This window comes from Aspergillus clavatus, genomic scaffold (genome assembly GCF_000002715.2).
Source record: "Aspergillus clavatus NRRL 1 1099423829791 genomic scaffold, whole genome shotgun sequence".
NCBI classification, from domain to species: Eukaryota; Fungi; Ascomycota; class Eurotiomycetes; order Eurotiales; family Aspergillaceae; genus Aspergillus; species Aspergillus clavatus.
In genome coordinates, this window is record NW_001517108.1 from 141,454 (window position 1) to 164,040 (window position 22,587).

At 50.0% G+C, this 22,587-nt stretch overlaps 7 protein-coding genes across 7 annotated transcripts, besides 1 other annotated feature; 2 read left to right on the plus strand and 5 right to left on the minus strand.

The window, feature by feature from the left end:
- Positions 1–161: 161 nt before the first annotated feature.
- ACLA_068260 (U4/U6-U5 snRNP complex subunit PRP6) lies at positions 162–3,162 on the plus strand (the record flags this gene model as incomplete). Its single annotated transcript, XM_001275224.1, has 3 exons — positions 162–541; positions 655–2,947; positions 3,016–3,162. The coding sequence occupies 3 exons, from the start codon at positions 162–164 to the stop codon at positions 3,160–3,162; spliced, it is 2,820 nt and encodes a 939-aa protein (XP_001275225.1).
- An 889-nt stretch (positions 3,163–4,051) lies between these two features.
- ACLA_068270 (TADA1 family protein) lies at positions 4,052–5,538 on the minus strand (the record flags this gene model as incomplete). The annotated part of the gene is made up of 4 exons (XM_001275225.1): positions 4,052–4,719; positions 4,782–4,875; positions 4,964–5,238; positions 5,319–5,538. 4 exons carry the CDS (start codon positions 5,536–5,538, stop codon positions 4,052–4,054), a joined length of 1,257 nt encoding a protein of 418 aa, XP_001275226.1.
- A 394-nt stretch (positions 5,539–5,932) lies between these two features.
- On the minus strand, positions 5,933–9,303 carry ACLA_068280 (uncharacterized protein; the record flags this gene model as incomplete). Its single annotated transcript, XM_001275226.1, has 5 exons — positions 5,933–6,036; positions 6,135–6,296; positions 6,353–7,426; positions 7,493–7,898; positions 7,957–9,303. 5 exons carry the CDS (start codon positions 9,301–9,303, stop codon positions 5,933–5,935), a joined length of 3,093 nt encoding a protein of 1,030 aa, XP_001275227.1.
- A 509-nt stretch (positions 9,304–9,812) lies between these two features.
- ACLA_068290 (WD40 repeat domain-containing protein) lies at positions 9,813–11,771 on the minus strand (the record flags this gene model as incomplete). The annotated part of the gene is made up of 3 exons (XM_001275227.1): positions 9,813–11,546; positions 11,618–11,704; positions 11,769–11,771. The coding sequence occupies 3 exons, from the start codon at positions 11,769–11,771 to the stop codon at positions 9,813–9,815; spliced, it is 1,824 nt and encodes a 607-aa protein (XP_001275228.1).
- A 453-nt stretch (positions 11,772–12,224) lies between these two features.
- On the minus strand, positions 12,225–12,897 carry ACLA_068300 (mitochondrial 37S ribosomal protein bS18m; the record flags this gene model as incomplete). The annotated part of the gene is made up of 3 exons (XM_001275228.1): positions 12,225–12,431; positions 12,526–12,758; positions 12,849–12,897. 3 exons carry the CDS (start codon positions 12,895–12,897, stop codon positions 12,225–12,227), a joined length of 489 nt encoding a protein of 162 aa, XP_001275229.1.
- Positions 12,898–13,369: 472 nt separating this feature from the next.
- On the plus strand, positions 13,370–15,829 carry ACLA_068310 (putative mitochondrial respiratory complex I chaperone (Cia84); the record flags this gene model as incomplete). The annotated part of the gene is made up of 2 exons (XM_001275229.1): positions 13,370–15,588; positions 15,649–15,829. The coding sequence occupies 2 exons, from the start codon at positions 13,370–13,372 to the stop codon at positions 15,827–15,829; spliced, it is 2,400 nt and encodes a 799-aa protein (XP_001275230.1).
- Positions 15,830–16,584: 755 nt separating this feature from the next.
- On the minus strand, positions 16,585–20,075 carry ACLA_068320 (glutamate dehydrogenase (NAD(+)); the record flags this gene model as incomplete). The annotated part of the gene is made up of 3 exons (XM_001275230.1): positions 16,585–16,621; positions 16,683–16,783; positions 16,854–20,075. 3 exons carry the CDS (start codon positions 20,073–20,075, stop codon positions 16,585–16,587), a joined length of 3,360 nt encoding a protein of 1,119 aa, XP_001275231.1.
- An 839-nt stretch (positions 20,076–20,914) lies between these two features.
- Positions 20,915–20,954: a microsatellite.
- The last annotated feature ends 1,633 nt before the right edge of the window (positions 20,955–22,587 follow it).

Sequence of the window (22,587 nt, forward strand, 5' to 3'; positions counted from 1 at the left end):
CCTGTCTGAGATCACATCTTGATAAGATTACCGGACCGGGAGTACTTTGTTGCGGGCATCGCCTCTTGGAGCTCTACACCTTCATCGAATTACGGAAAATATATCGCCTCTAAAGATCCGCCACACTTGCCCGGCTTGTTTTTCACTCGAGCCTTGCCAGTATGTCTTCTGGACGGAAGGACTTCTTGAATCAGCCTGCGCCCGAAAACTATGTTGCGGGCTTAGGCAGAGGTGCGACAGGGTTTACAACTCGTTCGGATTTGGGACCGGCGCGGGAAGGGCCTACACCGGAGCAGATTCAAGCTGCTCTCGCAAAGAGAGCCCAGCTTCTCGGCGCTGCACCTCCAACAGCATACGGCGCAGGACGCGAAAAGGGCGGAAAAGAAGAGAAAGAGGAGGAAGAGGAAGATGAACGTTTCCAAGATCCAGACAATGAGGTTGGTCTTTTTGCCTACGGGCAATTCGATCAAGAAGACGATGAAGCAGACCGCATCTATAAAGAAGTAGATGAGAAGATGGACAAGCGTCGAAAAGCACGAAGGTTAGTACATACCCCTCAATTTTTCCCCTCTGCACTTTGAAAATGCGTTGTTCATCGGGTTTATCCCGTTGTTTCTGAACAGACGACCGACTTGATACCTTCGCCACCTACAGGGAAGTTCGAGAACAGCAAGAGCGCGAGGAATACGAACGCAAGAATCCCAAAATTCAGCAGCAATTCGCCGATCTGAAGCGTTCACTAGCGTCTGTCTCAGAAGACGAGTGGGCCAACCTACCGGAAGTCGGAGATCTCACAGGAAAGAATCGACGGGCGAAGCAGAACCTACGACAACGTTTCTACGCGGTACCAGACAGTGTCATCGCCAGCGCAAGGGACTCGACCCAGTTTGAAACCACCATCACCGATGATGGTACGCAGACAGATGCCCGTGGTCCCGAGGCGGCGGATGGGACAATGACGAACTTCGCGAATATCAGCGCAGCCCGTGACAAAGTGCTCAAGGTCAGACTTGACCAGGCTGCCAGGGGCTCTACAGCTGATTCTGCCTCCGGGAGCGCTACCAACATCGATCCGAAAGGATACCTTACGAGTTTGACGCAGTCGGAGCTGAAAGCGGGCGAAATTGAAATTGGGGACATCAAGCGAGTTCGTGTTTTGTTGGAATCTGTGACGAAAACAAACCCGAAACACGCGCCTGGTTGGATTGCGCTTGCACGTCTTGAAGAACTTGCTGGGAGGATCGTGGCTGCTAGAAACATCATCGCCAAAGGTTGTGAGTTGTGCCCGAAGAGCGAGGATGCATGGCTTGAGAACATTCGATTGAATGAAGGACACAATGCCAAGGTTATCGCGGCCAATGCAATCAAAAATAACGACCGTTCCACAAGACTCTGGATTGAGGCAATGAGGCTGGAGTCGGACACTCGCGCCAAGAAAAACGTGCTCAGACAGGCTATTCTCCACGTACCTCAATCGGTAACCATCTGGAAGGAGGCTGTCAACCTGGAAGATGATCCCGCCGATGCGCGTCTTTTGTTAGCGAAGGCAGTCGAAATGATTCCCCTTTCTGTTGAGTTATGGCTTGCTCTCGCTCGTCTCGAGACGCCTGAAAATGCACAAAAGGTTCTGAACGCTGCGCGAAAAGCTGTCCCAACAAGTCATGAAGTCTGGATTGCGGCTGCGCGACTCCAGGAGCAGATGGGCACCTTCGAAAAAGTAAATGTCATGAAGAGGGCCGTTCAAGTGCTTGCAAGAGAAAACGCTATGCTCAAGAGAGAAGAATGGATAGCGGAAGCCGAGAAATGCGAAGAAGAGGGGGCCATATTGACATGCGGTGCGATCATCCGCGAGACTCTCGGATGGGGCTTGGACGAAGATGATGACCGAAAAGATATTTGGATGGACGATGCGAAGGCGAGTATTGCGAAAGGCATGTATGAGACTGCAAGAGCAATCTATGCTTACGCATTGCGCATTTTTGTCAATCGCCGGTCTATTTGGCTTGCAGCTGCCGATCTTGAACGCAACCACGGCACTAAAGAGGCCCTCTGGCAGGTTCTCGAGAAAGCAGTGGAAGCCTGTCCTCAGAGTGAAGAGCTTTGGTTACAACTTGCGAAGGAGAAATGGCAAGCAGGGGAGATTGACGACGCCCGACGAGTGCTCGGACGGGCTTTCAACCAAAATCCTAACAACGAGGACATTTGGCTGGCTGCCGTCAAACTGGAAGCAGACGCGGACCAGACAGATCAGGCGCGGGAACTCCTGTCAACTGCCCGTCGCGAAGCGGGCACTGATCGCGTCTGGATCAAAAGTGTGGCTTTCGAACGGCAACTGGGTAATATCGATGAGGCGCTTGACCTGGTCAACCAGGGGCTGCAGCTGTACCCGAAGGCGGACAAACTCTGGATGATGAAGGGACAAATCTACGAAATTCAGAACAAATACCCACAAGCCAGGGAAGCTTACAGTACCGGCACGAGAGCCTGTCCAAAGTCCGTCCCGCTCTGGCTCTTGGCCTCTCGACTCGAAGAAAAGGCTGGTGCTGTTGTCAAGGCTCGTTCGGTCCTTGATCGGGCTCGTCTTGCTGTCCCCAAGAGTGCTGAACTGTGGACCGAGAGTGTTCGTGTTGAGCGGCGTGCGAACAATATCGGTCAAGCCAAGGTTTTGATGGCCAAGGCCCTGCAGGAAGTTCCAAACTCTGGCCTCCTGTGGAGCGAAAGCATCTGGTATCTTGAACCGCGGGCCCAACGAAAGGCTCGCAGTTTGGAGGCGATCAAAAAAGTGGACAATGACCCAACTTTGTTCATCACAGTGGCGCGTATCTTCTGGGGAGAACGTCGACTGGAGAAGGCAATGACATGGTTTGAAAAGGCCATCGTGTCCGACAGTGATCTGGGTGATGGCTGGGCATGGTACTACAAGTTCCTGCTGCAGCATGGCACAGAGGTTCGTATTACATCTGTGATTCCCGCATCATATCCCTTGAAATGTGACTAATATGTACTTCCGTTCAGGAGAAACGAGCCGACGTGGTGGCCAAGTGTATATCGACTGAGCCCAAACACGGCGAAGTGTGGCAGTCTGTGGCGAAAGACCCGGCCAACGCGCGCAAGTCCACGGAGGAAATTCTTAAGATGGTTGCAGACCGTCTCACTCAATAATAAATGTCGTGTACACTACGGAACTCGGTCTCTTTTATGCATGGTCCTTGTTTTATACACTGATGCGGTTATGGATTGGCGTTTTGGAGAACGGCAAGCTTCAAATGACATACACAAATGGTTCTTTGTAGGAGCAGCCATGACATGCATTATTCTCATTTCCAAGCAAGCGAACATTCTATACGTAAATTGTTTGATTATCGAAGAGGTCAGCGGGCCTTGCGCTGGGCTTCTCCCGACTGAAGACCAAGGCAAATATGACAACATTCAAAGAGAAACTTCCAGTATTGTACAGAGCCACCTTCTTAGGCTGCCATTGTATAAGTCGCAGTATTGTAGATCCACATCCATCACATATCGCTGCCCCAGAAAAGACAAAAAGAACTGTAAACCAATCGAGCCTTGGGTATCAAACGCGACTCGCTGCACACTGAAGCCCCATCCTTTCCATTTTCTTCCCCATCTTATAAATGCACAACAACGGTCCCGGCACCCTAATGTAAGATCTCATTGAACATCCGAGGGCATGTGAGGTTCAATGTGTCGACAATGCCTCAAAGATAGGGCCCAGAAAGCAATCAACTCCATAATAAGCACGAAGAAAAAAAAAAAAAGATTGAACTCAAACTCCACGCCAAATGCAAAATCTCATAAATTTCCACCGATGGCAACGGTCCCTGATACTCCCAAGACGCCTTTGTTAGCAGCCATCCTTGAGATCAGCATGGTACAATCCTCGCGTAGTAGAAACATGCTCAAAACATGTCTCTCAAAAAGGACAAATCAAAAGGTGACGAAGCAGGAGACAGGGCAAAGAGGGGGGTAGGTGGAGGAAGGATATGACCTGAGAGAACGGAGTAGAAGGGAATATCATCAAAGAAGAGTATGCTCATGAGGCCATAGACAGACACTCGTCAAGTAATGAGCCCAGCTGAGCCTGATCTGTTGCCGTGGCTCCCTCCCACTCCGACTCTGCATCGTCGTCCACCTCCATCTCCTCTGAGAAATGGTTCAGTCTCGTGTCGTCATTTGCCGTGTCCGGTAATTCATCCACTCGATCCTGTTTGTCTGTCTCCAATTCATCCTCGAAATAGCCTCCTATGACTTGGTCCATGATAAGAGGCATATGACTGAGCAATCCTCCGCCAAGCTCCAAGGCTAATCGAAGGTCACGAACTCCGAGGGGTTTACGGGTACTTGCTTCCTTAGCCTCTATAGGAAGTAACCCAGTCGCGCTGTCTTTGACAATCTCGCCGCGAGTATAAGCCAACTCCTCCAATTCGAGTTGTTGCCGATATTTCCGCATCATCATACCGTTGATAGTGCCGGACGGTCCGTTGCACCGAGTACGCGAAAACACCATAGATAAGACTTCTTTTACAAATGTCTCAGTTGCAACAGCCATGAACTCGGCACAAGGAAGACCTGCACCGCTCACCACGGACTCTTCGTAGCATATTGGGACCATTCGTGCGTGTATCGATTCCGCGTCTGGAAATTCGCCGGTTTCCGATGCTAAAGGTTGCGCATAGCGTTTTCGAATTTCCAACTCCCAGTCTATCAATCGCCAAACAATGAGCGCCACTCGATCCAACAGCATTTTTCACAAGACAACTCACTGGTTTTGTTCAGACCACCGGCACTCGCTGGAACCTGACTGGGCAGCTTGATCTGTTTCGCAAGATGATATTCTTCCAATTCATTCGGCACAATCTCGGTGGTATCGCGCTATTGGCAATGAGGTCATTCATCAGTATTCGCTATGAGGTACTCAGATAACGTTATATGCCCAATATCATACCTCTGGAATTGCTTTTATTCGCCGACGATCTCTGGGAGGTAATTGCATGACCTCAGTCTTCAGCCTTTGCTCCGCAGCATCTCCAGATGACGGTTTCGACACAACGGAGGGTTTGTCATTCGCAGACACCCAACTTGCAACGCCATGATCAGGTAAGTCTCTTGTCAGGTTCCCTATAATTGCGCAAATGAAATTATTGTGAAGGTGTTCGATTCTCGGATCGGCGCAAATGATGTGATCAACACGCGACGCGAGTTCATTTTGATTCAAATGTCCTACCAGAAAATAACTAGTTGTCAGCTCGAAGATGACCAAGGATGATTGAGTCAGAGCAATGGCAAGTAGGCGCTTATACCTAGAAGGAAGAGAGTCGTAGATTCCTTGTACTCAGCCCAGTTGTCACCAATGGCGGCTTTCAGCTCCGTGTAGATAGGCTCGAAGTCCAGTCGCGGAACAGAGATCAACGCTTTCGTGGATTTTTGCGTTGTAGGAGCGCTGGTAGCTGCGGACTTGGACGTTGCTGTCGCAGTTGACGCAGAGTCTGTCCGACTCAATGCTGCCGGATCGATCTGCATGGTTACAAGGTCGCAGAGGCGCGACGGGCTGCGCGAAGCCGGAAATGGGGAGAACTAGGCCTTCATTAAGGGGAGTGCATGCCATAGAAATGACCCCAAAGGTAGTCCAGAGGTCCTGGATGATGAAACCCCTCAGAAATAGATGGATATGCGATGAATAGGGCGGTGCGTCGATGACCGAGGCGATGGAAGGAGGTCGGGGATGACTCTGTGGGAGCCGATGACTTCCCCGCCAAAAGCAGAAAGACTGGAAGTTCAGACACGACGGGCCGTGGAGAGCAGCCAGAAAGGACAGATGAGAGAAAGGACCATGTTTTAAGGGCAATTTTTGATGGCTATCAATTGATAACTAATTGTCAACTACGTACAGAGGAGAGTTCGCAGAAAACTACTCCTAGTAAAATAACTTGACTACGTCCTCGTTGAGCACACCAAATAACCTACCGATCTCTCCCATAATTTCTACAATTTCGGTGGACAACTGGCCCGTTACCAGAACTATAGGGCAGGAGGAGGAGCAGTCAGTTAATTAATCGCGCATGGGATTGCCGGTACCTCTCCTCCCAGCGAAGCGAGAAACACAAGGACAGACTTACTGTAGGCATAGAGCAAGGCATAGTCTTCATCGGTCGTTAGGCGAGAGGCCTCTGGATCTTTGCGATAGTGGAAGATGCGAGCAAGAAGCCGGTCTCTTGCATGCTCGATGCTAGGAAGTACGTCGTTCAATGGATACTCTAGCTTCATGGACGATGCCATCACTGTTTGCAGATCAGCTGCTTGAACCTCAGTAATGAACACAACCATGGAAGTCTACCTGACAATAGGTGGCTGATGCGAGCAGAGAGTTGCTCTCGTTCATGAGCTGTGTAGTCAAGCAAAGCTACTTCGCCCTCTGATGCAGTCACGTTCTTGAGCATTTCAAGATTCATGGCGTGAAATGCGTTCACCATGCTTCGTGTGCGACGAAGGATGTTGCCATATGCAGCAGTCGGGAACGTACTTTTCAACTCAAACTCTGCGCTTGCAGCAGCCTGAAGAGACTCTAATCGAGAAATGAATCGTTCAATCTCTAGCTTCTCTCTTGGAGTCATGAAGCCCATGGAGTGCTCGTTTTTGACCATGAGAGACAAGGGATACCGCTTCCAGATCAGGCTCATACGGAGCCACAGCAAGCTCAGGCCGTCCTTCAGCTCGTCGCGTGCGCTAATAGGCCAAATCAATCGCGTTACGATGATACCCCAGATACAACCAGACAAAACCGCTACAACCCGATGAAGAGCTATATCGGTGATGATCGGGGAATCACCCCCTTCATCCTCGTCATCCTTGCCCTCTTTCTGCGCAAGCGAGTAGGCATACAACACTGAAAGGTTGTATGTGAGCATAATAAACCGGCCCATTGGGCCTTTCCCTTTGACAACGATGATGTACGAGGTCCAAACCGACATCAGGAGACCTAGAATGGCAAGCCCGAATACATTTGCATCGGTCACGTACCATGCGGTAATCGCGCAGAGAGCTCCTAGACAGGTACCAAAGAAACGGGAGTAACTGGTGGTGTTGGATGCCCCAATGGTCATTGAACAGACCAACATGTAGGACAACAGGCCCCACTCGCCTCGCCAGTGGGAATACAGAGGCCGAGTGGATTCGATAAAGGACGGGAGGGCGTAGAGAGCTGCACCCGTGCCGACCTTGATTGCGAATTTCGTGTCTTCTCGTCGAAACACTCCAAATGACTTCCAGATTCGATAGCCAAGACTTTTCTTCGCAGGGGAGTTCTCTAGACTGTTGGGCAAAGGGATAGGTCTCGCATCTAAGGAGGAGGGATTAGCCCCATTTGACTGAGGAATCCCTTCCCCTGTAGATGGTCCAATCAGTGGTTGTTCTACATGCATGTCAGTCAGATACTGCGGCTATCAGTTTCAACACCGTATAACGTGAATTGCCATACCAGAGTCCCAAGGTCCCTTGCTCTTAACATCGGCCCTCCCACAACGCCAGATTTTCAGCCAATTCCATGATCTTCCATTCGGTCTCTCTTCGGCTTCAAGCTGGAGTTCATCTAAGATTGTGAGCAGATCTTTCAGCTGCTCACCAAATTCCAACAGTGAGAAACTGAAATGACCACAGCTGGCAGAAACTTCCTCGAGATCAGCTTCTACCTCTAGCGTTTGGATCTCCAGTAGATCTTTCTTCCGGTATATGACTGTCAGAGCCTCTTCTCGGGATTCTTGGTAGAGGTCTAGCGCGCGGTCAAGGCTGATATGGAATCGACTGTCAGTGGAAACTCTGAAGTCAGGCGCAGGTGTGAATGGGATCTCTTTGAAAATCTCCTTCAGTGTAAAGGCAAGTGATCGCTGTTCAGAGTCAGCGTTTTCTTTTCCGCCTTATCTTGGCCGCAGGTATACGACATACCATAGAAGGTCCCAAATGGCTAATGAACAGAGCAAATAAACCCTCGGGATGGAGGCTGTGCTCGAAATCAGATCCCCCGTCACGTAACGAATCCACATCAGACTGGTTTCCGTCGCTCCGAATCGGGTCTTCATTACCTTGGCCTTCCTCCTCTTCAGGTCTTTCGTCGATTGATTCAAGAATGTTACTGCGCTCATGCGGAGAATATGGACTCAGAGAGGGCATGCGGTTGGCCCAATCAGAGCCATCTTTTTGAGCTGACTCGGCCAACTTAGCTTGCTTCAGCAGTTGGAATTGCAGAGAAGCAGCACTTCGTAGACCTCCCATGTTGTGTGTGATATCTTGGACCCACCGAACTAGGTTCTTCTCCAGTCTGTACTCTCTTTCGGTGCCTACCACGTAATGCTCGAGTTTCGCCTCGCGGACGAGGTTATCGAGTTGTGAGTACGCTTTCTTATGCCGCTGAGCTGCATCAAGAAACTCTGCCGACTGAAGCTCCTCCTCTGATCCGCTCAGGAAACTGTCTGTTATAAGTGCTAACATGATCGCCAGCGTTTCAGTCACAGTAGCGAGATTCGACCGTAACTTTTTCCGCGCAGAGACCGGAAATATCAAGAAGGACACGGTCATAGTAACGGCGACGCCCATGATGACCATTTTCAAAACCTGGAAGACCTTCACAAAAGAGAGGTCTCCACTCTGAACTGCTCCCTCCTTCGTCAAGACTGTAATGGACGCAAGTGAGGCCAGGGAACAAGCAACGTTCACGAGCGGATCGCCGAATCTTTGCTTCGTCCAACCGATGAAGCCCAAGCCACCTCCGCAGAATACAGTGAGGACAACCGCATGGCCTATTGCGCGTTGATCCAAGATATCCTGGAAGAACATACTAACACACATGCTCGTGACGGAGATGAAGGCCGCGTAGAGGAAGGCCAGGAAAGCGCATATCAATGCCTTGTACATACTGCCCTTTGATCGCGCCGGATGAAAATATACCGTCACGGTGGCCACCACATGCTTGCCATCTTGGTGACCCAGAAATGCCGCAATTGCAGGAATGAAAGTCGCAAGGGATCCAAGTAGATAAGCCAAACTGCATTTCAAGACTCCTATCCCGGGCTCGGAGGTGACAAATGCATATACCCAGATCCATCTATCTGAGATCGTTTTCCAAATGCGTGAGGGGATATCCGAATGGTTCGTGGACACTTCCCCAGAGAGAAGACCCCGCCGCTCTTCATCGTTGCGGCTGGTCGCGCGGTTTTGCGAGCTTCGCAAATTAACGAGGCCCTTCAAGCGTTGGCCTGTTTTTGGTAGGACGAACGTCGCCTGTCGAAGCTGCATCAAAACCAAAAGTCAGAAAACGAAAACGCTTATCATAAGATCGATGAGCCTGTAACAGCTCAGAAAGATAACATTTACCTTTGTTGGGCGCAGAAAGCGACGGGAAGCTCTTGACGAGTCTCCGGACATAGGCATATTCTCGACTCATTGTCCTTTGTCTTGTGCAAGACACCCAGAAGACTGCAAACTTTTTATCGAGGGCTGAATCGTACAGAATCTCCAGGAAGTCCACCTTGTTCTGGTGCGGAGCGCGTCAGCTGCCGTTACGTAGTGACTATTGCCACGCCCCGTGCATGGCTTTGACTACGCCCCGAGTCCAAGGACCCGTTTACTTAATTAACTTGGTTGGTCATATGTGACGGGTTTTGTTGAGAAAATGTTGAAAGAATCGAGGTTGAGTATATATAGACTTCTACATGCAGCTCCCAGGTAGTACTCAGCTCTCACGAGATGAGCCATTAGCAACACAATGATCGCTCACAACCATCACCGTACTGAAATGCCCTCCATCAATTCAATCCTTCTACCTTCCACACCTTGACTGCGGCATCAGCACCAGCTGAGGCGATCTTCGAACCTCCCGCGAGCCAGGCCACACCGTTGACGCCCTCCTTGTGGGCATTGGATACCTGCAACCAATCTCCTGGGCTGGCCAAACTCCACACGAAGATGTTGGTGTCCAGCGAACCGCTTGCCACAAGTGTACCACTTTCATTCCAAGCGATAGATGTGATTCTGGCAGTGTGGGCAGTCCAACGATCGGTAACCAGGCTACCATCAGCGACCTTGTACACGAGCACGCGGCCACGTGAATCACCAATAGCCAGAAGAGTACCATCGGGTGAGAAAGCAAGAGCAGACACCGGGTTGCGCGAGGCTTTGATATCCGTCTTCGGCGAAAGACTCGAGCTAGAGATGTCACAAATCTGCACGGATGAATCCTCACCTCCAACCGCTGCAACACGGCCATGTGCTGCAACGGCAGTGACTGCAGATTTCGGCTTGAAATCACCACTCTTTTGTCCATCTTGGTAGATCTCGACGCCTTCAGAGGTTCCTACCAAAACAATCGAGTCACCGGCAGCGACACTCTTGGGCTGGCCAGATAGCTTGGAATTGCTTCCAGTGTATGTCTTGGCGCCAACATCGACAGATCGGATGGTGTCATCCCAAGCCACGCTGTAGATTCTGCCAGTACCTTCTTGAGTCGTCGCGAGACCGGCGACATATGCGGAATGACAATCTCCGTCCGCCTCATCGGCAGTTCCATTGGAAACATCCCAACTGCACACTCTTCCATCGGAGCTGCCGGTCCATAGAGTATCATTGTTACCCTCGGAGTGTGATTGGGTCAAAGATGTAATACTCTTCTGATGGCCTTGCACTACTTGTCGTGGCGCGGGGGTACCTTCGACAAGGTAGTTCAGATCACCACTGAGCGACAAACTGATAAGCAGGTTGTCGCTTCTGCCCGGGGGCCATACCACGCCAACTTGCTGGTCGCGGACATTCGCACTTCCTTCTTCTCCCAGAGTCCAGCTTTGGGAAGCCTTGCCAGCTTCGACATCCCAAATCTTCACCGTCCGATCTGCGCTTGCGGTGACAAACTTCTTGGAGTCCTTCGCCCACGAAACAGCGAAGATGCTTCCCTGGTGTTCACCTTCTCCGATCTGCCCCTTAGCTTCGCCTGTCTTTCCGTCGTACAACCAGATCCTCCTGTCGGCACCCACACTGACCAAAGTCGAGCCATCTGGGCTGAATCCAACCCCGTAAATGTAGTTTGTGTGCTTGTCCCGGATCCCTGTGTTGAATTTGAAAGGTGCTCCATGGTAGAAAACCATGGACTTATCGTCACCCGCAGCAGCCGCCCTCAATGGCCTTTGTTGCTTGATGGAGACGGAGTTGATCTGTTGGGTGTGTCCGTAGATTTCACCGACTGTGTTGCCGCTGTCCCATGTGATACAGTGGCCGTAGCGTTGCTTCCCATCTCCGACGGCAATGATGCGCTGAGAATCGCCGTCCCATGCGAGATCATTGATGCGACCATTGATGATGCTGTATTCACCCTTTGTAATTCCGTCGCCGACACAATCCCAAACTCTTACAAGACCGGTGGCATCACCACTGGCGACATAGAAACCAGAGGGCGAAAAGCGAGCCACTGTCGTTTGCGCCTTGTGTTCGGTGTACTGTCTGGCGACTGCGGGGTTGTCGATCGACCGCAAGAAGATCGATTTACCTGACTGCAGGCCGTCTCCTGTCAGTTATCCTTGTTTCGCGGCTCAAGTCTATCTCTGCATCACGTTGATCATACCGCATAGGCGAGACGCTCTCCTTTAGCATCCGATGATAGCTGGGTGGGCTGACCCCTCGTGGTGGAGGGGTTGGCGGCCCAGATGGACTCTTGAGAGTGAGTGTAGTTAGCCCCTGTGCCATTGTCAAAGGACGGAAGTAAATTCAATTACCATTAGTGATTGGCATGGCTGGACCAGAAGACAAATACAGAAGAAGAATGGATAATAGCCAAGCGAGGTGAGGAAGACCAAGGAGTTTGGGGTTCGAAGACGGGGGATTGTTTACCAACTAAACTACTCGTTAGCACTACTTATCTAGGCCCTGACGTAGCAGTGGGGAACAGCAAATTAAGCAACTAAAATTAGAGCCAGCCGACGACAGTCTCATGTACCCAAAGGCTGAATTGAAGGTAGTCGTAATTATTTGACTGATCAAATATTCCGCGTAATGGACCGCCTTAGATATCCTATGGAGTCATATAGAATTTGTGAATCAGTAGTAGTGGTAATAGTACAGATATACCCCCGTTTCGATCGAGAAAATGAGACAACATATAAAGAATGATCAACTCCAGCCGTGCCTAATCCGACATCATTTTGTGATATACAGCAAAGAGTTAATCGAGTCTAAAAGACCGGTGTTCCCTCCATTCTCGCCTTGGCCTCCGCTGCCAGGATCTCCGGATGTCTGTGGACACTGGGCATGAGACCCATACCAATGGCCCTTCGGATGGCCTTTGCGATCTTCCGCTGGTTTACTGGTCGTAGACCCGTGACGTTTCTGTGCTTTATGCGCCCCATAGGGGTGATGTATTCGGACATGATCGAGAAGTTCTACAAGGGCGTTTTGCAATACGTGTTAGCCACCTCTGTAGTGATTGGGACCAGGTCGTTGTTGGATTCATCCCGCGATGATTCTGAGACGTACTCTGTAAAGATCAAGGGGATTCATGTTCAAAGAATCGAAAGCATCTGCTGCCGGGCCCTGGCGCTTCCTCCACTTCCTCATCTCCGCCGGGCTGAGGTCGTGAGGAGCATAGATGTCACCGGCCTTCCACTCACGAGTCTGGAACTTTTCTAGGGCTCGGCTTTCACCTTGAGCCTTCTGGTCCTCGAGGAATTTTTGGCGATTCGGTAGACGACGGCGCTGGAACACTCTGTCTATTCAACAAATCAGCAACGGGCTCCGGACGAGCGTTCTCGATCCCTGTTCTCGAATATCTCAACAATGAGGAAAGGATTATTTCGTACTCTGGATAGCGCTGGCAGCACGTTGATAGTTGGTTGTCTTATTAGGCATGGTCGAGCTCCATCGGCAAGTCGATAAGGAACCCAGAGATGAGCCCAGTGAGCGAAATGACAGCGAGGAAAAGAGATTGGAGGCCATTTTGTCTGCAGCTCTCACTTTACCTCGAATATCTTCGGGGTATAATGCTGAACAGTAGCGCGAGAGAGATGGTGGAGAGAGTCAAGACGAGCTCGCTGTTGAATCGGAAAGCCGCAGGGAGTGGAGCGTTTTGATAATTCGGATTTCTTTTTGTTGCGCCAAGAGCCGCACCACTCCCGCCGATGCTCCCAACGCGCCCATTGTTGCCTTCCTCCTGATTGATAGGCATTGAGCTTTAGGCCAAGATAAAGACACAAACGTTTCTTTTTCGTCTGATTATGGGTTTTATCTAGGACTGAGCCCATTGCCCTCATCCGATTCCAAGCAATTCGCTGAAGTGTCCTTTTCCAAGCTTCAATCAACCTCCCTTCCTCCGGCCACCAATATGCAATCACATCTCACGAGACGAGTGTTTCGTGCCATTCTTAACAATGAGCTACTATCCTTCTCGCGCTGCCGTAATCGGCTTCTTTATACTGCCCGACATCACCGGACCCGAAGGCTAGATGTTATCAATCCGTACAATGCTCAGCGACGGAGCCTTTTCGCGTTCAGCATGGCGCCGCCAGCCAATACACCACAACCTTCGACTCTACCATCCGAGGCGGGTCTGAAGCCAATGAGAGATCTGAAGAGAGCTTTGTCGGACAAAAGTAGAGGTCCTGCACATGGTGTGCTGGCAAAGGCGTTTCATGACTTTTTTGTCGCACGGGCGGAGACTTGGGAAGTTATCACAGGCTATCAGGCACAATTGCTTTCGATGACATGGAAATATCTGAGATCTCATGAAGGCGAGCTGGAACCCGAAGACTGGCAGGTTATGTATTCTACAGAGAATCTGGAAAACATGCTGTTTGTCCTATCCGAGGCCAAATGTCTGCCAGAGTCGCGTGATGCTGTGCTCAAAGTGGCTCGTTTTGCTTTTCTCGAACTCTGTGCGGATCATGGCTATGGGACTAATCATATCAGCCGGCCTGCACTTTCTGCCTATATCAATTTCCAGGCCTTGAATGGCAACCCGGAGGAGGCCCGGCATGTTGTGGAAAAGTTTTGGAGCAAATTGCGCAAGACGAAACCTTCTCCTTGGCTTGCGGTGATGAGGGGATTTGCTATGAATGACGATAAGAATCAACTCCGGTGGACCACCAAGAAGAAACTCGATGAGCTCGGTATCGCTTTCGACCGCGAGTCACATGAAGAATTGGTCAAGGTGCTCATCGAACAAGACTTGCTGTCCGCCGTCAAAATTATGTATGAGTGTCCGATTTCCGGGGACCAAGAGCCAACTCTCACCACAAAGGAAGCTGTGGTCAAGTATGCGCTTCTGAAATCCGAGGCCTCGTGGGCACAACCTATCGTCGAGTCAGTCAAACAGGAGCCCATTTCAGGAACTGTTGGTATCATTTTGCTATGGGCGGCTGCTCATGGCAAGGACGGTCCTGAAATTTTTGCGATGGTCCAAGAATGGATGTCGAAAAGTCCTGAGGTGAAGCAGTCGTTAGCCATTGCGCATGTGAACAATCTCATGGAATACGCCAATTCCATTAAGAACTCGCAACTTTCGGCTGAGTTCTATGCACTGGCTTCTCAGTGGAGCCTCCAACCAGATATACAAACACGACTTCTGCGGTTAGAATCTGACATCTTGTCTGGTGATGTAAATCAGACATTAAAATCTGTCGAAGAAGTACAGGATATCGGCTCCTTCACCCTCGAGAACTTGCCATTAATGAACAGACTTCTGACCATGCTTTGCTTGTTGGGGCAAGATGATGCCTTATACGACAGAGTTTCCACTTTTCTGGATCCATTGTTTGAGAACAATGTCCGGTTGGAAGCAGAGACTCTCGCAGCAATGACGCATATGCTGCTCTACAGACATGACTGGCAAGCTGTTTCTGACTTGCTTCGTCCCCGTCTTGGCTCATATGACTCAGAAGAAAGAACGAAGATTCGGCAAGCTCTCACTGCCTACATCATGGACGCTGATCAGGATAGCGCCGATGCGTGGGAGGCATACGGGTTGCTACAGGTGGCATTCCCAGAGACAGGAGTGGGTATGAGAACGGACATCATGACATCTTTTTTCCGGCAGAATCGAGGCGATCTAGCCGTTCTGGTTTTCGGGCATATGCGCCAGGCGGAGGACTTCACACGGCGTCCCAAGCCCGATACCTATGCGCGGTGTTTCCAGGGCATCGCTCAGATGCAAGATGCAAAGAACCTGGAGCTTGTCCACAACATGCTCAAGCTTGATGTCGAAGTGGACCTCAACACCCGGCTGTTGAATGAACTGATGATTGCCTATGCCGCTTGCGATATGCCAGATAAGAGCATGGAGATATTCCGTGGCATTCTACAGTCTGAGGAAGGGCCGTCACAGAAGACGATCTGGGCCTTTTTCAAGATGTGCGAGAAGCATCATCATGGAGCGCGCGAGGCAATGCGAATGATGGATAAGGTCAAACTGCTCGAGATCGAGCTGGACCGACGGCTGTATATGGCGTACGTCGAAGCTCTGGCCGCGCAATGCGAATTCGATCTTGCGACCGAGGCAGTGACCAAAATGCACGAAGAGATCGGATGCCATCCCACTCGCGATTCGTACGTTTATCCTTCTTCCCTACCCGTCGCCTCGGTGGTCTCACTCTTGTCATCTGACAGCAAAGCTAACATCGCATACCGCAGGATCGGACGGCTCTACAACTCCATCCCATATCAATTCTGGAAAGACGAAGTCGAAAAGTGGGCCAAGGTCAATTATTCGGAGCAGTGGGCGCAGCTCGAGCAGCTCGAGCGCACCGACCACGAAGAGGGATTCAAGTTCGAGCTGGGGAGCAGCTGATATCTTTCCTGGAAACCATTCTCTCAATCCAGCGAGAAGGCACCGTTGTATGACTACCAACGAAATGTCATGTGACACCCGTTTTCAACACCCATGCTCCTTCTAGCTCGAATGCATACCATAGGAACTAGCTTCATCTCCTTGCAGACCACAGAAGCGGATGTTACACCACTGCCGAGCCGGGACAAGTGCTGGCTGCACTCCGGAGTCTGCAGGTACACACGCTATCCTGATGTTCGGTCAATGGCGAGCGAGCTCTCGGGATACAGTATCTTATTCTATCTGTCATCTCGCCATTTTTTCATTGGCATGATCAGAGAAACCTTAGTCTTCAAACATGGTTATGTTGAAACGCAGTCGCTCAGCGCTCATGGCTGAGACTTGGACTCACGCATCATATCCCATGCTTAGGAGTGGGTGAATACAAGTTGAGAAGATGAACGGTTGCTATGTTCCTGGCCACATGGTGAATCTGGTTTATTTGCACAGAAGATCTTCCAGCACTGTTTCTATTACTTAGGCTATAGCTACCTTGTAACGCAAAGTTGTAGGAATAAGGAGGAAATGAAAATTTGAATCCATTAATTACTTATAGTCTTTTTTGGTCGATTCTCGTCTTCATGCAATAACGCATAATGAGTCTCGAAATGACTAATCCCTAGGACGGTCTGTCCAGTTATCAAAATGAATAAAAACCCCGGCAAATGCAACATCATGAATCTAGGAGGACATCAAGATACTCTTTCTAAGTATTATTACGCCTGCTTGGTTGCGGCAAGTCTTTGAGTCATGCTGTAGAATTATATGTTAGACATGGCATGGGGAAAGCGAATGTGGTCAGGGGTACACTCACAAGTCAAAGAAGGAGAACTGGCTAGGATTGCTGCCGAATTGGTAAACAAATCGGCTGGCAAGGTAGCTGCCGAAGATAGCCCGCAGGTAGTTTTCCGGAACCTATTGAGGAGTGTCAGCTGTTTGCCTGGCTGTAAAAAGGTGGGTAGATATTTTCGCGGGGCTAACTCACCCGCTGAAGGATAGTATCCAGGCCGATTTTCTCCAGGAGAAGGTTGGGAAGTGCATCACTCAGCACGGATCGGCGAAGCTCGACGTTATCCCACAGTTCGGTCTTCTGCAGTTCTTCATCCAGCTGCGTAATCGCGATGCTAAGCCGGTCACTCAGCACACTGCGAAGAGCACCGGTCTGCTCATGCTCGCGCCAGATCGCCTCAAACTCAAGAGTGGCGTTTGACTTGATGATCTCCTGTACTTGTTTGACGTAGGCGCTGTAGAAGGATGGCACGGTACCATCCTCACGGATGCACATGTTCTCAACAAACTCCTTGTCATCGAATGAGAGCGAAGCTAGCACTTCGAGCGACGATGATGTCACACCACCCTTGTTAGCAGATGCATCCTTGAACAAGATACATCCGGCCCGCTCGAGTCGCAGCTTGCTGTCCTGCGTGATAAACAGATTGGCACCCTCGACAATGTATGGGATGATGGACTTTCCATTCTGAATGAGCTTTCCAACTGTGGACAAATCGATGGATTCAGGACGTCCACCGCAGGGGACGAAGACATCATACTGCTGATCGGAACGCAGATGGAACGTGTTGCGGAAGATCATTCCATTGTGCACGACCTCGCCATTGGGAAGCTTGACATTGCTCTCATCCACCAAAACACGGTAGCCCTCCGGAGATAGTTTCGACAGGTCGAATTCCGAGATGGTGACACGCTTCTTGGCAAGCCGAATCAACTCCTGGTGATCCAAACCTTGAGGATCAACAATGACACCGGATCCATCAACAATGGCCGAGTACTTTTCGTTGGCAAGGAGGATTTCGTTGGAACCCAAATCGCCGTCGGGGCCACCGGTCTGCAACTTCCGCATGGTGGAAGGATCGATGCCAAGTTTGCGGTAGATACCGAGGACATACTGGCGGACCGACAGTGTGGTCATACCGTAAGCATCGTGGGGGATACCACCCAGCTTGGGGCTCTTGCCGGTGAAGAAGGACTTCCACCAGGGAGCACCTCGGTTCCGAGCGTGCTCCGTAGCCCAGTCAACCAGTTCGGCCGTATTCTCGTCAGGACCCATGAAAAGAATCTCATCCTTGCCATGCAAATCCACAATTGGGTCCTTGATACCCGGGCTAACCGGTGGTAGCAAAAGATCCAGGATGCTGTCAATGTACTTCTCGAACGCAACACGAGCTTTGTCCTGATGGGCAACATCCAGCAAAATGACACCCTTAGCGCCGCCTTCGGGGATATCTTTGTTCTTGCGCTGCTGGGTGTTGGCCAAGTTATAGTTCTCGTCGAACAGGGAGCGAGCATTGATGCTGTAGGCTTCCTTGTTCCGGCTCTTGACGATACGAATACCACCTCGAGCAATATCGCGGAAGCGCAGATGGAAACCGCGGAATTCGGAACTGATGACGAGGAACATGCCATACAAACGCTGCGGGTACTCATGCTCCGGCAAGAAATCAGGATTCAGCCGGAAGCTGAGGGCCACCTTGGTCGGGGTGAAGAAGTTGGTCTTCAGAATGGAGGTGTTGAACACCCGGAAGGCGCTCATGACCATCTCATCGTGCTCATTGGCCACAGTACTGGAAATGAGCTGCTTCAGCTTCGCGTCATCCAGGACATCGTCTACCTGGAGGCGCAGATAACTGAGCGTGGGGAGGAAGTCATCTTCGGCAGGGCCACGAGTTTGGACATAATGGGTGTTGGCAAAGTCCAGATAAAGCTTGTGGATCAGCTCGGGATAGTTGCTGATGATTTCGAAGATGTAGTCAGAGGTGAAGGTCTCGGTACGCAGTCTCTTCTTAATCTTCGAGAGCAGCTCTGCGTGGACACTGTTATTGGTGTCGAGGACGGCAGTCAACGAGGTGTACTCCGAGCCCAGACGGTTCAGGAATTGCTGCACGAACACCCATGCGCAGTGAGCATAGATGGTCTCCTGCAAACTGAGCCGTCCAACGGCGAAGTGGTGCTGGAAACGGTTCTGGGGGATGCAGTACAGAAGAGAGGTTTCCTTAATGATCTGGTGGATTGCTGCCTCAATGGGAGGGTACTTGGCGGAGATTTCTGCATTCTTCAGGGGGCGCAGATAGAGAGAGATGACCGTGATTCCGTTCGAAAAGTTCTCCAGGTACTTCCGAGAGCTAGTCAAGCGGTAGTAGTGATACAAGTCGGAAAGCGCACTGAACAAACCCATGGCAGATCCCTGGCGATACGCAATCACCAGTCTCTTTTCGCGGCTGCCTTCAATTTCGAACATTTCGATAACGGGACCGGCCCGGCTGACAGCATTGCTAATGAGTTCCTGGTAGATGGCCTTGGTGTTTTCCGTGGCCTTTTGCAGGAATCTCTTCTCACCGATGATTTCAATGTTTGTCTCGTTGGGATCAGGGTTGGGGTTCGCGAATTGACACTTGTAGACAAAGTAGCATCGGAGCTGCTGCTCGTTGTCTCCGGGGAGTGGGGTGGGCGAACGGAAGGTCTCGACTCTGTAGCTGTTCTCCGGCGTCGAGTTGCTGATGTACTTCTTGTCGATCCTCTGTTCATACAGGGGTCCATCGACGGAGGAAACGCCAGGCTTGCTGGTATCAATGTAAACAGCGTGATCTTCCGCCTCCTTGTCCAGTCTGATTTCGAGCTTCTTATCGTCTCGAGCGTATGCTGCTACCTTGGCAGCATACAGGGACAGGATCTGGGTGACAATGGCATCGACGGACTCGGTTTGGAAGTATGTGTCGTCGATACCGAGCATGTTGTAGAACCAAGCGGTTTCGGAGACGACAAAATCACTGGGGAAGAAGCCCTTCTCTTCTAATTGATCCATGACTATTTCAAACAATGCGGAGTTAGCAGTCTGAAAGCTGTTGTGCAAACATAAAAGGGACCATAATTGCCCATGCTCACCTTGTTCCATCTGCTTTTGTTTGCCCTCGAATTTGGCAGCAATGTAGCCCGGATCCTCCTCGGAGAGAACCCGGTGCTGAGGAGTACCGGGGATTCCCAGATGAGTGGGCTGGGGGGAAGGATGGCGCACCGTTGATCCCGCTGCAAGATCGAGGAGCTTATTGTGGGGGTATCTCTGGAAACCAATTGGGGTTCCCGCGCCAGACTGAGAGCCATCATTGCTGCCGTAGAGCTTGGGGGCTGGTCTGGTGGGAAGAGCATTGCCATTAAGATGGCCATTCGCCTGCGGGGTGGGAGCAGGGGAAGCCATGATGTGTATAGTGTATTAGGTATCCACGATATGGTTTTATGAGGGAGATGATTCGGAGAGAAGTAGGAGAAAGAGGAAGAGAAACTGCGGGAAATAATCAAAGAATGTCAGTCAGTCGGTCAGACGTGGTAGAGGCTCGGGAAGCAGAGAGTTTATGGATTCCATTCCTTGAAGAAGGGGCAACGGCTTCAATAGATAAGAAGGATACACAAGCTCTCCAACAAGGATCCAGGATTTGCACCACGACCCACGGGACAGATAAGAGCACACATTTTCTTTAGGAACGTGATAGCCACGAGGTTACATACCAGTAGAGAAGTCTCTTGAGCTGGATCAAAGGACGGTGGTATTGAGCTTGGGTATTTAGAGCAATGGGTGAAAGCAAGAGCTTATCGTAGGATAAGAGGCAAAAGAGAAAGGAGAGATTGATTAGAGAAGCGGGAGATTGTTGGTACAATCCATACAACCAACACGTCGTCACTTTGAAAATAAACCAATAATTTGATGATGTTGATAGTATTTCTGGAGAGAGTTGGAGGGGCTAGCTCTTTATATTTATACAAAGTCGCAACCATTCACAGGCAGAATTGATCTGTCCCATTTTATGTGCATCCATCCATACTTCTTTCATACAGTATGATACAACCTTTACGACTTTCCCGGTTCTATGCGATCGGCCAGGCACGGGCCTGGTCCGGGGAAAAGAGAAGGAGGAAGAAAGAAGACACGCAAAGGGCTCCAAAGTAAAGACTAAAGAGGCAAGTCTCGAATCCCTGATCCACAACGCCCACTGGGAAAGTTCCACTTGGGGGAGACAAGGATGAGTCTATCCATGAAGTTCTTGTGTCTTGAGTCTTGAGTCTTGAGTCTTGAGTCTTGACAACGCAGTCCCACCACAACTTGTCCAGATGCATTTGTTGTCTTCTCTCCTCATAGACCGCATATATTACGATTCCCCTTCTTTCTCACTTGATCACCTTTCTGTCTCTCTATATCGCTATATCCTCATCGCATTGCCACCATATTATTGTGAATGAACTGTGATGGACGGTTCGATAAATTCCCCAAAACGGGAAAGACTGAAAAATGGCGCAAATGATGTAAGAGGGGGTGGAAAATACCGCATTATCACAACCTAATTGGCCGCTGCAAAGCCTAAAAAGAACTAAAAATGGAAAAAAGCAAAAAATTGCCTCAAACACGTTGCTGGAAGTCATGTGTGGCTCAGTATGCCATCTGACTAATAATAATTGTGCATTTTTCTCAGCGATGGCTTTGAAAGTCTGTACTCTGTACCTGACAACAACTGTACAACCAAAAACAAACAAAAAAAAAGCCTCGATTCAAACATTCAACATTCAGCCCCCTGAAACATTCAATACATAGTAGTAGTCATTCAAGATCAAGTGACATCTCCCTGCTTATAAATAGGGTTATGATTCGATAGTAGCTCTCAAGGCGAGAAATCCTGAACATCACAATCCCTTCTTCTGCAGAGTCCAGGCTCCCCCCAGTTACAAAATAGCATGATAACGTGACGCTGGGGAATCTGATCTGGAAAAAAATTAGTCCATCAGCTGACTGGAGCCAGTCACATCCTCCACTTAGTAGGGCTGTATGTTCCCAATGAAGGTTTTAATGTGTCATGGGTGGCCACCGGCCTACAAATCATTGCCTGGAACTGTTGCATGCGATGGTCTTCTGCGGTCTTGTTCTGTGTGGTAAATAATCAATAATTAACTAGAAACCCCATGCCACCTTGAGTGGAACCTGCGATATGCCTCAGGAGAAAAATGCCTCAATCGCTTAGGCTTTTCTCCTTGGTATGGGGTAACAAATGCTTCATCCTGAGTACCAAGGAATAGTGCTACGGTCTTTGTTATGGTTGAGGATCGGATCTCTAGCATTCTCCTCTCTGTTATGGCGGTGGCAAGCAATCCTGAGCTGATAAATGACTATTGTTTCAATATCCAGTGATATATGGATAGAGCGATATATCTGCCTTCTCTCGAGTGAACTTTCTCCGTATCATGGTATCAAACGGGGGTATCAGTTGCATGAATATTCCCATGCGATTTGACATGCTGACAAGATCATCGTGAACAGCGTAAGTCATAGAACTCAACAGAACCTACTGACTCGGGCGAACCAGTCAATCAGGTATCAGAACCGGGAGCGCATCCGTCATGTCAACAGCAGTTCTGAAGTCTGAACAGAATTTTCCATCGAGGCTGCGGGGATAGTCCATTCGTGCCTGGATCTTCCTTAATCGTACCTAGTCATTTTGTGGGGTAAAAAGGCATATCCTACTCTATTTCACGCCACAAATCCAACCTCGTCAAGAGCTCAGAACCTCCGTACAACCATATTAATCACATCATACTCTGGGCATGGGGATTCCATTATTCAATTAATGGCTCAAACATCCCCATCATTACCCCATACGATCACTCTATCCCAACAACAACGAAAATTTCGCAAGACATTTGCGGGGGTTCACTGGTGTAATCAA